At 43.7% G+C, this 12,332-nt stretch overlaps 1 protein-coding gene across 1 annotated transcript in view; it reads left to right on the forward strand.

The window, feature by feature from the left end:
• The window catches only part of LOC310777968 (ATP-binding cassette sub-family C member 12-like), a gene marked incomplete at both ends in the record, with an annotated part of 65,075 nt that overhangs the window by 12,948 nt on the left and 39,795 nt on the right, over positions 1 to 12,332 (forward strand). The window contains 6 exons of the mRNA XM_083638299.1: positions 99 to 246; positions 831 to 979; positions 3,369 to 3,476; positions 7,077 to 7,286; positions 11,319 to 11,390; positions 12,082 to 12,206. Of these exons, the coding sequence (XP_083494425.1) occupies positions 99 to 246; positions 831 to 979; positions 3,369 to 3,476; positions 7,077 to 7,286; positions 11,319 to 11,390; positions 12,082 to 12,206 (812 nt within the window). The remainder of the gene's footprint in view (positions 1 to 98; positions 247 to 830; positions 980 to 3,368; positions 3,477 to 7,076; positions 7,287 to 11,318; positions 11,391 to 12,081; positions 12,207 to 12,332) is intronic.

Consider the following 12,332-nt stretch of genomic DNA (forward strand, 5'->3'; position numbering starts at 1 on the left):
GGCAACATGGACAATTGGGGAGAAAATGGGGCAAAATATCAGAAAAATAAATACATGAATAAATACATAAACTAAAGCTTAATTTTTTCTGTTGGCAGATGGCCATGGCCAAGCTCATTAACAAGTACAAGGGGAAAGCCATGGGGATAACGGACAGCCGTGTCTGCACCATGAACGAGATTCTCACCTGCATCAAACTGATCAAGATGTACGCCTGGGAGGAATACTTTGAGAAGAAGATTGCAGGTATGACGCTACACAGCTGGCCAAGGTATTGACTGTGTATTCCAATCAAATAGCTTCATAACTTTATGGGAACAGCAAACATCAACAAACTGTCTGAACGTTTGTAGCTTATGTGTTTCTAAAGAGAGACATTCTTATTAGCCATATTGCAGTGTTGTAGTCGAGTCATTATCTCTGAGTCTGAGCACTGTATTGCTGCATTAATGCCCCAATTGGGTATAGCGCCACCTACTGGTAACACAAATTGAACCTTATGTGACAAACAGCATCCCATTTACATGACATTTACATGGTCTGCTCTACACATGATATACATCAATATGACCTATCAATATTTGGTATTCTCTAGCACCACATAGTGGACACAGGAAGTAGCATGTAACTCCTTTGTGCAGTGTCCAAAACACATGAAAATTCAGAGAGCTGTGTCGCACCAGTAGTACCACTGAGTACCACTTTCCCTTCCTCATCAACTACTGTGGGGGTGCTGTGGAGCTGCTCAGTGGCCATCAGAAGACTGTGGCATTACCTGGAGAAAAACAACAACAGAAATCTTTCTCTCCACATGTCTGTCTCTCTCCTAGACATCAGGAAGAAAGAGAAGAAGGTGTTGGAGAAGGCGGGCTACATCCAGAATTTCAATACCACAATGGCCGCCACCATCCCCACCATGGCCATTACCTTCACCTTCCTGGTGCACACCCTGCTGGGCTTACCGCTCAGCAGCTCTGATGTGAGTAGGCTACCACAAGGAAGAACACCTTACGGCGAAGTCCCACCTGGCACGTCACATACGCGTTCCGGCTCCGACGACCGCGTCGGAGCTGCTCGCGGGCATTTTAATCAATGCGTGTGATCCCACCAGGCACGCAACAGCGCGTATCAGAAGCGGCCCAGAAGCGGCTCGGCGCCCCGCTCCGCTAACGGCCCAGCCACATCTCCGCGTCGTTTGACGCGTGCTGACACTGCTGCCCATCCACTTTGTATTGAACATGCTGCTCGACGCCTCGCGAAGCATGCTGGGAGACCAGACGATGCGTAGCAGGCTTGTGAAGCGACAGTGGGCAACAGAGGGGGCGGGGTGGAGTTTGACAAAGTACAAAGCTAGCCAATTGAGCTCGTCCTAGGACCTACCCTACCCTTCATGTCCTCTTCCACTTCCTCTCTACCACCAATTTTCAAAGAAGCAAAGTAAATCTAGCAGCAGCTAGCTTGGGAGCTAGCTGCTGCTAGCTTGGGAGCTAGCTGCTGCTTCCGGATTTCCACGCCCACCAAGCGTCAAGCGTCCATACAGCCAAGCGTCAGCCCGCGTCAAACGACGCGGAGATGTGGCTGGGCTGTAAAGATACGCGGCAGTTCTATTTTTCACGGATGAAGCCTGGAAGCTGCGTCAAGCTGCACAGAGCAGATCATTCAGGCCGGAAGTCAGACACAGCAACTGCACGAGAATCCGGTCGATTTTCATAATAAAACACTGTGTGCAGACCCAATACCAACTCCTTCTCCTTCTCCCCCCCTCCCACTGTAGTCTTTCAAGTAGACGAAGAAATACAAGAGTTCTCCTCCTGCTAACAGGCACTGTATGACAGATAAAGAAATCATTTCAGCCCACTTACGCATGGTAGAAGCACAAAAATCAAGGGAAAATGACCAAATCAAAAGCAAGTCAACGACAGACTGTGTTGTTTGTCTGTTGTGCTCTTTACATCCACCCCATTGTACACACAGTATCGCGCGATCTCGCAAATCCTGCGCGATCTTGCATCCAGCTGCCAGGCAGCGCTCTGAAGCGCTCCGCTTCTGAAACGTGTGCGGTGGGACATGCCGCAGTGCGGGGGACGGAGCAAAGCCGTGGCGCAGCCAGAACGCTGCGCAGATGGACGTGGTGGGACCAAGCTTTGTATATATATATATATATATATATATATATATATATATATATATACACAAACTTCACACATAGGACCAACGATACTATACAATCATATCATATATTTCTTCTGGGAGTATTAGCGAGATGGCTTGGCCCCACTCTTCCTTCCTATGCGACCATCTTGGGTGGGTGTACCATGTGACCTCCATAATTGGTGACTTGTAAAAGGCATCAGTCAGAGTTTCCACTGTTAAAGACATCAGATTGATGGTTTGTCTAGTCAGGATAAATTGGTCCATGTTGTGTGGTGTCTGGTTGTGATTGCTCCATGGTGTGTGGTGTCTGGTTGTGAATGGTCCATGTTGTGTGGTGTCTGTTTGATTGCTCCATGTTGTATGGTGTCTGGTTGTGATTGGTCCATGTTGTGTGGTGTCAGGTTGTGTTTGGTCCATGTTGTGTGGTGTCTGGTTGTGATTGGTCCATGGTGTGTGGTGTCTGGTTGTGAATGGTCCATGTTGTGTGGTGTCTGTTTGATTGCTCCATGTTGTATGGTGTCTGGTTGTGATTGGTCCATGTTGTGTGGTGTCAGGTTGCGTTTGGTCCATGTTGTGTGGTGTCTGGTTGTGATTGGTCCATGTTGTGTGGTGTGTGGTTGTGTTTGGTCCATGTTGTGTGGTGTCAGGTTGTGATTGGTCCATGGTGTGTGGTGTCAGGTTGTGATTGGTCCATGTTGTGTGGTGTCTGGTTGTGATTGGTCCATGTTGTGTGGTATCAGGTTGTGATTGGTCCATGTTGTGTGGTATCAGGTTGTGATTGGTCCATGTTGTGTGGTATCAGGTTGTGATTGGTCCATGTTGTGTGGTATCAGGTTGTGATTGCTCCATGTTGTGTGGTGTCAGGTTGTGATTGGTCCATGTTGTGTGGTGTCAGGTTGTGATTGCTCCATGTTGTGTGGTGTCTGGTTGTGATTGGTCCATGGTGTGTGGTATCAGGTTGTGATTGGTCCATGGTGTGTGGTATCAGGTTGTGATTGGTCAATGGTGTGTGGTGTCAGGTTGTGATTGGTCCATGTTGTGTGGTATCAGGTTGTGATTGGTCAATGGTGTGTGGTGTCAGGTTGTGATTGCTCCATGGTGTGTGGTGTCAGGTTGTGATTGGTCCATGTTGTGTGGTGTCAGGTTGTGTTTGGGCTTTAGTCAATGTGTTATTACCATGTTGTTTGGGACTTAATCATTGTGTTATTTCCTAGGCCTTCAGTACCATTGCCATCTTCAACTGCATGAGGTTCTGCCTGGCTTTACTGCCTCTCGGTATCAAGGCCATGGCTGAGGCTGTTGTGTCAGTAGGTCGACTGAAGGTAAGGCTTCTTCTGATGTGCCCTGCTTAGCATTTATGACTAGATTAATACAAACGTTCATAAGGTCTTAAAATAAGGTTAAAAGGTTTTGATGTTTTCCAACAGTAATCTCCATCAGACAACTATTTTCAATAAAATGCTATCTTACTTTATCTTATTTACAGTAACATCCTGTAGGCTACTCCTCTCAAAGGATGTGAAACCATAGACATACAATATAGACATACATATATATATACATATATACACACACACACACACACACACACACACACACACACACAAATATTTGTATACAAATATGGACATAGCCTGTGTCATCAGCCATTGGTTTGTGGACTCCCTTTTTAAAGCCAGACAGAGCTGCAGCACTGCCTGCTATTGATCCATGATCACGAGCTGCGTGATCACTGGACCAAAAACAAATAAAACAAATAAATCCTGTTTCCTTTTAGTTTTAGTCCAAGTGAAATGTTATGATCTCTTCTGATTCTAAATAATAGCACAAGTGATTGCCCTGTAGCTCGCCCCACTGTGTGTCGCATACCCAGCTCACGTATCGGCCTCGCCTGCTCGATGACATCACTGATGACATCACCACTGATGACATCACCACTGATGACATCATCACTGATGACATCATTACTGAACTTACCTCAGCCAGGAATCATGGCATCACTGATGACATCATCACTGATGACATCACATCATTAGGTAATTATTAGAGCAATCACCTAATAAAAACATCCGGCTTGGCCTGCAATAAGCCGCTTTCACACAGCCTCTGAAAGCGGTAAATATTGTGGAATATGTAATCCGCGCCTCCGGTGTGAAAGTATCGAATGCGGGGTGGTGAATAATTGTGTTACGCCTTTCGTTACGCCTGTGGAGGTAGTCATAGCGCCGAATCACCCTCCACTCCGCCTCCACATGAATGCGTAGGAGGAACCGAGCACCCACGGGAAATGGGGAAATGGGGGGAGCGAGAGAGAATGCTGCTAAGCGAGAGAGAGAATTGGGAAATGGGGGGAGCAATAGAGCGAGAGAGAATGCTGCTGAGTGAGAGAGAGAGAGAGAGCGCAGCGGGTGTGTCTGTCTGTCCCTAATGGCAATATACATTGAGAAGGACAAATCCCCTGCTCCCGGTGCTCCTAGGGGAGAGCAGAGCAAGGAACTAACCATTCTACACTGAAACAGATATTGGTGTGATGGGTATACCACTCTCATCATACCATGTCTGTATCACTTAGGGTGTCCAGTCTATTTTTTATGTCTTTATTGAATGTTCCAAAACGGCATGCTAAGAATAGGCTAATGCACTGACGAAGCGCTCATCTCTCTCCCAAAATTCTCACTAATCCCACTCACTACCTGCTTTTGAGATCTGCAAAAAATAGTTTGCTTCTCTCTGCCCCCCCCCCCCCCTTTCCCTCTCTCTCTTCACACCTCCTCATCCGACTCCAGAAATATATATATATATAGAAATGTTTATTTTGTCTGAGGATAAGCCCCTTGAGATGCAGCATCTCGTTTACGAGGGGGTCCTCGAACACAATACATGAACCATTTCAGGAATACAAAACAAAGGTAACATTCAACGAAACAATTAACAAATACACACATAAATGCTCTCCCACCATCCCAAGCATCAATTAATCTATACAGACATCAATACAAACGAGGCTTTCCCACATAGTTAAGTATAGACTATATTATATAGACATAGACTAGACATAGAATAATAACAGACAATCAAAAACAAGAACAACTCGATTTAAGAAAAACAAACAATGAAGTCTTGAAGATATGAAAATAAGTAATTGATCTAAATGAGTCAGGCAAATTATTCCAGTCTGATGGTGCTTTGAATTTAAAAGCTCGTCTCCCAATTTGTTTAGAGATTTTAGGGACAATAAAAAATGATTGTTGAGTATGCCTAAGTGAATAAGATGATCTAAATGGAACTAAAAGCTGTTTTAGGTATGAAGGATAGTTAAAGTGAATGCATTTGAAAACAAAGAGTAACCAATGAAAATGTCTCCTAGATTGAAGTGGTTGCCAGTTAAGTGAATCATACATGAAGCAATGATGTGTGCGGTAAGGACACCTCAGAACAAATCTACAAATATTATTAAAAACTCCATTTAAAGGCTGCAGATGAGTATCTGAGGTATTCTGATAAATGATATCCCCATAATCAATAATGGGAAATAAAAGCTGTTGAACAATACGTTTTCTCACTTTGAGAGTAAAACAATTAGATGATTGATATAGAATTCTAAGACTAGCATTTATTTTATTTCTAATGAAATCAATATGAGGCCTAAAAGACAATTCTGAATCAATCCAAAGTCCCAAGTATTTAAATTTGTCGACATTAGTAAGTAGAGACCCATCAGTAAAGTGAGTGGCTAATTGAGAAGATACAGCATGATTAAGACTATGGCTAGTGCCAAACAACATACTACAAGATTTCTGTTTGTTAAGTACAAGATTGTTATTTGAAAACCATTTTTGAACAAAAGAAAATTCCATTTGCAGAGAATTTTGAATTTGGGTTATATCTGAATCAGATGTATATATAACTGTATCATCTGCATATAACTGAACAAAACAATTGGAACACATTTTTGGAAGATCATTAATGAAAATGGAAAAAAGTAAAGGTCCTAAAATAGATCCTTGAGGGACCCCCTTATCAACAAGTAAAAAATCAGATTGAGTGCAGATTGAGTGCTGTATGTTCTCTGTGTGTCTGGCTGCACAACATGAGGATGAGTGCAGCAACTCCGCACGCAGCTGTCAATGCATAGCCTACAAACAATCCGTCTCTTGTTGTGAACCAATTTTTCCGAACTGGCAGGTGTTGGACAGTAAAGAGTAACGTTAATTTATACTTTTCAATCGTCAATTAGACCGCTTCATGTCTGCATCTTTGGAATCATCTGTAAAAGCTACTGTAAATTGTTTCACGTGTTTCCTCATTCAGTGCGCGCGTATGCGCGCGTGTGCATGATGAACGTTCAGAGAGGGAGGGAGAGAGAGTGAGACCGAATGAGCCAGTGAAGAAAAAGTAATGTTTTACTATCAACCACAATGATGAATGCACTAATGCTGTATGGAGGGAAACAACAACAACAACATGATTATCAGGCACCCCCCACTGATGCGACCGCGTGAAATGTGTACTTGCATTTGCGCTGCCCACCCACCAGGCATGGCACGTGTTAAAGGGCACATGCAACTTTTTTTTTAACCGTTTAACTGGTAGTATTAATCGGTTAATGTTAAAACGGTTGATTATCGGTTATCGGTCGACATCCCTAACACACGCACGCACATGGACACTTCTCATTCTTATTATAGGATAAGCATTTTACGAAATGTCTATGGAAAAATAAATGGTGGATGAAATCCCTGGTGTGTATGCCTAACGGGGAAGAGGGCGTGACTTTGGCACATTATAAAGGAAACACTTTCATGACACCGTTGTCTCAAAAGTAAAAGTGTTGGACTTTTCAAATGGCGGGGTCCGGGGATCTCACTTTCCCATGAAACAATTCATTTGAAAAACATGAATTGATTGTCTGGTTGTTTCAGAAAATTATGCTGGTCCGCAATCCAGAGCCCTACCTCATCCAGAAGAACAGCGAGTCAGCCATAGTGATGGACAACGCCACTCTGTCTTGGACCACAACAGCTGAGCAGCTAGCGCCTGCCCCCAACACGGCTAATGGGCTGAGGGGGGACAAGGCGGGGAAGACGGACGCTTTGCCAACCCTGAGAAACATCTCCTTCACCCTGCCTAAGGTGAGAAACATCTCCTTCACCTTGTCTAAGATTAGAAACATCTCCTTCACCTTGTCTAAGATTAGAAACATCTCCTTCACCTTGTCTAAGGTGAGAAACATCTCTTTCACCGTGCCTAAGGTGAGACATATCACCTTCACCTTGTCTAAGGTGAGGAACATCTCTTTCACCTTGCCTAAGGTGAGAAACATCTCCTTCACCTTCTGTAAGGTGAGAAACACCTCATTCACCTTCACCTTGTCTAAGGCGAGAAACATCTCCTTCACCTTGCCTAAGGTGAGAAACATCTCCTTCACCTTGTCTAAGGTGAGGGACATCTCCTTCACCTTGTCTAAGGTGCGAAACATCTCCTTCACCTTGCCTAAGGTGAGAAACATCTCCTTCGCCTTGTCTAAGGTTAGAAACATCTCCTTCACCTTGCCTAAGGTGAGAAACATCTCCTTCATCTTGTCTAAGGTGAGACACATCTCCTTCACCCTGCCTAAGGTGAGAAACATCTCATTTGCCTTGTCTAAGGTTAGAAACATCTCCTTCACCTTGTCTAAGGTGAGAAACATCTCATTCACCTTCACCTTGTCTAATTTGAGAAACATCTCATTCACCTTGCCTAAGGTGAGAAACAACTCCTTCACGCTGTCTAAGGTGAGAAACATCTCCTTCACCTTGTCTAAGGTTAGAAACATCTCCTTCACCTTGCCTAAGGTTAGAAACATCTCCTTCACCTTGCCTAAGGTGAGAAACATCTCCTTCATCTTGTCTAAGGTGAGACACATCTCCTTCACCCTGCCTAAGGTGTGAAACATCTCATTTGCCTTGTCTAAGGTTAGAAACATCTCCTTCACCTTGTCTAAGGTGAGAAACACCCCATTCACCTTCACCTTGTCTAATTTGAGAAACATCTCATTCACCTTGCCTAAGGTGAGAAACAACTCCTTCACGCTGTCTAAGGTGAGAAACATCTCCTTCACCTTGCCTAAGGTGAGAGACATCTCCTTCACCTTGCCTAAGGTGAGAGACATCTCCTTCGCCTTGCTTAAGGTGAGAGACATCTCCTTTGCCTTTCCTAAGGTGAGAGACATCTCCTTCACCCTGCCTAAGGTGAGAAACATCTCCTTCACCCTTTCTAAGGTGAGAGACATCTCCTTCACCCTGCCTATAGTGAGAAACATCTCCTTCACCCTTCCTAAGGTGATAAACATCTCCTTCACCTTCTCTAAGGTGAGAAACATCTCCTTCACCCTGCCTAAGGTGAGAAACATCTCCTTTGCCTTGCCTAAGGTGAGAAACATCTCCTTTGCCTTGTCTAAGGTTAGAAACATCTCCTTTGCCTTGTCTAAGGTTAGAAACATCTCCTTCACCTTGTCTAAGGTGAGAAACATCTCCTTCACCTTGCCTAAGGTGAGAAACATCTCCTTCACCTTGACTAAGGTGAGAAACATCTCCTTCACCTTGTCTAAGGTGAGAAACATCTCATTCACCTTGACTAAGGTTAGAAACATCTCCTTCACCTTGCCTAAGGTGAGAAACATCTCCTTCATCTTGTCTAAGGTGAGACACATCTCCTTCACCCTGCCTAAGGTGAGAAACATCTCATTTGCCTTGTCTAAGGTTAGAAACATCTCCTTCACCTTGTCTAAGGTGAGAAACACCCCATTCACCTTCACCTTGTCTAATTTGAGAAACATCTCATTCACCTTGCCTAAGGTGAGAAACAACTCCTTCACGCTGTCTAAGGTGAGAAACATCTCCTTCACCTTGCCTAAGGTGAGAGACATCTCCTTCACCTTGCCTAAGGTGAGAGACATCTCCTTCGCCTTGCTTAAGGTGAGAGACATATCCTTCGCCTTTCCTAAGGTGAGAGACATCTCCTTCACCCTGCCTAAGGTGAGAAACATCTCCTTCACCCTTTCTAAGGTGAGAGACATCTCCTTCACCCTGCCTATAGTGAGAAACATCTCCTTCACCCTTCCTAAGGTGAGAAACATCTCCTTCACCTTCTCTAAGGTGAGAAACATCTCCTTCACCCTGCCTAAGGTGAGAAACATCTCCTTTGCCTTGCCTAAGGTGAGAAACATCTCCTTCACCTTGTCTAAGGTTAGAAACATCTCCTTCACCTTGTCTAAGGTGAGAAACATCTCCTTCACCTTGCCTAAGGTGAGAAACATCTCCTTCACCTTGCCTAAGGTGAGAAACATCTCCTTCACCTTGTCTAAGGTGAGAAACATCTCCTTTGCCTTGCCTAAGGTGAGAAACATCTCCTTTGCCTTGTCTAAGGTGAGAAACATCTCCTTTGCCTTGTCTAAGGTTAGAAACATCTCCTTCACCTTGTCTAAGGTGAGAAACATCTCCTTCACCTTGCCTAAGGTGAGAAACATCTCCTTCACCTTGTCTAAGGTGAGAAACATCTCCTTTGCCTTGTCTAAGGTTAGAAACATCTCCTTTGCCTTGTCTAAGGTTAGAAACATCTCCTTTGCCTTGTCTAAGGTTAGAAACATCTCCTTTGCCTTGTCTAAGGTGAGAAACATCTCCTTTGCCTTGTCTAAGGTTAGAAACATCTCCTTCACCTTGTCTAAGGTGAGAAACATCTCCTTCACCTTGTCTAAGGTGAGAAACATCTCCTTTGCCTTGTCTAAGGTTAGAAACATCTCCTTCACCTTGCCTAAGGTGAGAAACATCTCCTTCGCCTTGTCTAAGGTGAGAAACATCTCCTTTGCCTTGTCTAAGGTGAGAAACATCTCCTTCACCTTGTCTAAGGTGAGAAACATCTCCTTCACCTTGTCTAAGGTGAGAAACATCTCCTTTGCCTTGTCTAAGGTTAGAAACATCTCCTTCACCTTGTCTAAGGTGAGAAACATCTCCTTCACCTTGTCTAAGGTGAGAAACATCTCCTTCACCTTGCCTAAGGTGAGAAACATCTCCTTTGCCTTGTCTAAGGTGAGAAACATCTCATTCACCTTGCCTAAGGTGAGAAACATCTCCTTCACCTTGTCTAAGGTTAGAAACATCTCCTTTGCCTTGTCTAAGGTGAGAAACATCTCATTCACCTTGCCTAAGGTGAGAAACATCTCCTTCACCTTGTCTAAGGTTAGAAACATCTCCTTTGCCTTGTCTAAGGTGAGACACATCTCATTCACCTTGTCTAAGGTGAGAAACATCTCCTTCACCTTGCCTAAGGTGAGAAACATCTCCTTCACCTTGCCTAAGGTGAGAAACATCTCCTTCACCTTGTCTAAGGTGAGAAACATCTCCTTTACCTTGTCTAAGGTGAGAAACATCTCCTTCACCTTGTCTAAGGTGAGAAACATCTCCTTCACCTTGTCTAAGGTGAGAAACATCTCCTTTACCTTGTCTAAGGTGAGAAACATCTCCTTCACCTTGTCTAAGGTGAGAAACATCTCCTTTACCTTGTCTAAGGTGAGAAACATCTCCTTTGCCTTGTCTAAGGTGAGAAACATCTGCTTTACCTTGTCTAAGGTGAGAAACATCTCCTTCACCTTGTCTAAGGTGAGAAACATCTCCTTTACCTTGTCTAAGGTGAGAAACATCTCCTTTGCCTTGTCTAAGGTGAGAAACATCTCCTTCACCTTGTCTAAGGTGAGAAACATCTCCTTCACCTTGCCTAAGGTGAGAAACATCTCCTTCACCTAACATCTCCTTCACCTTGACTAAGGTGAGAAACATCTCCTTCACCTTGCCTAAGGTGAGAAACATCTCCTTCACCTTGTCTATGGTGAGGAACATCTTCGCCTTGCCTAAAGTGGCTGCTAAGGAAGGGATTAGAGATGCATTCATAGACTAGAGAATGTAATATTAATTTTCCTCATTAATGATACATCGTTTCACCCGCCCACAACCCATCCGCTATTAATCAGAATGTTTATTTTTATGCGTGGTTATAACTGTGGCCCACACGTCTCTCGTTTCTCTCTCATCTCATCTCATCTCTCTCGTATCGTTTCATTATGAGGACATGTTGTTGTATGATCCCTGTGTGTCATTCCCTGTTTGCTCCCTGTGTGTTGTTCCCTCTAGGGCCACCTGCTGGGCGTCTGTGGGAATGTGGGCAGTGGGAAATCATCACTGATCTCCAGCATTTTAGAACAGGTTTGTTCCTCGTCTCCTCTGTATTCTGTGATCATCTTTACAAGCCCTCCTCTTTGGAATATCCTTCTAAAGCTTCTCAATATTCTCATTCTAAATCACATTTATAGGGATTGTTTTCCTTAATGTCTGTCATTTTTATTAGCTATAATATAATTATTGTTGTTTTATTATAATTATGTAAAGCACGTTGCTACTGTGTTTTGAAAAGTGCTATACTTATTACTTAAGAATATCCTCATTTAGCTATAATTGATCTGGAAACGTGAACTTCATGTCTCTACTTAACTCAGTGGTTCTCTTCATGGGGTCTGTGGACCACTAGGGGTCCTAGAGAAGGTTCCAAGGGGTCCCAAGCAATTGTTAAACTTGAGCATTATTTAATTTTTACAAGTTGACACAATTGCAGAAGGCGCAGAAGGAGACCACCCCCCCCCCCCCCACTCCCCATAGTTCCTCTGTTTTCTTCATATATTTATTTCTGTAGGGACAGATACATGTACATATAAAGTTTACCAAAACATATGATGTCCAGTACCAAAGCATTTCTCTACCTACAATAGATAGTCATGGAATTCTGGACAGAATGACCTAACAATGGGAATATTTTCAGATTTCATATCCTTGATATGAAGGTTGAACAGATGTTGCTCTGGTAGATGATGTTATCAATGTTTGTCCTTTTGTATCTTAGATGCACCTTCATCAAGGCTCCATCACAGCCGATGGAACGTTTGCCTACGTTTCCCAGCAGGCTTGGATATTCCATGGAACCGTCCAAGACAACATCCTGATGGGAGAACTTTTTGACCAAAACAAGTAATGGAGCGCTTTAATAAACTAACAGACAGAACCTGTCACTCTGAAGAAATAAGAAGTGACCGCAGATAAGAACATCTAACTATAAAGGCAGCCCTTTTTGTATGCGCATGTGTTTATCAAATA

The sequence above is a fragment of the Poromitra crassiceps genome (genome assembly GCF_964638095.1).
Source record: "Poromitra crassiceps genome assembly, chromosome: 6".
Classification (NCBI taxonomy): Eukaryota; Metazoa; Chordata; class Actinopteri; order Beryciformes; family Melamphaidae; genus Poromitra; species Poromitra crassiceps.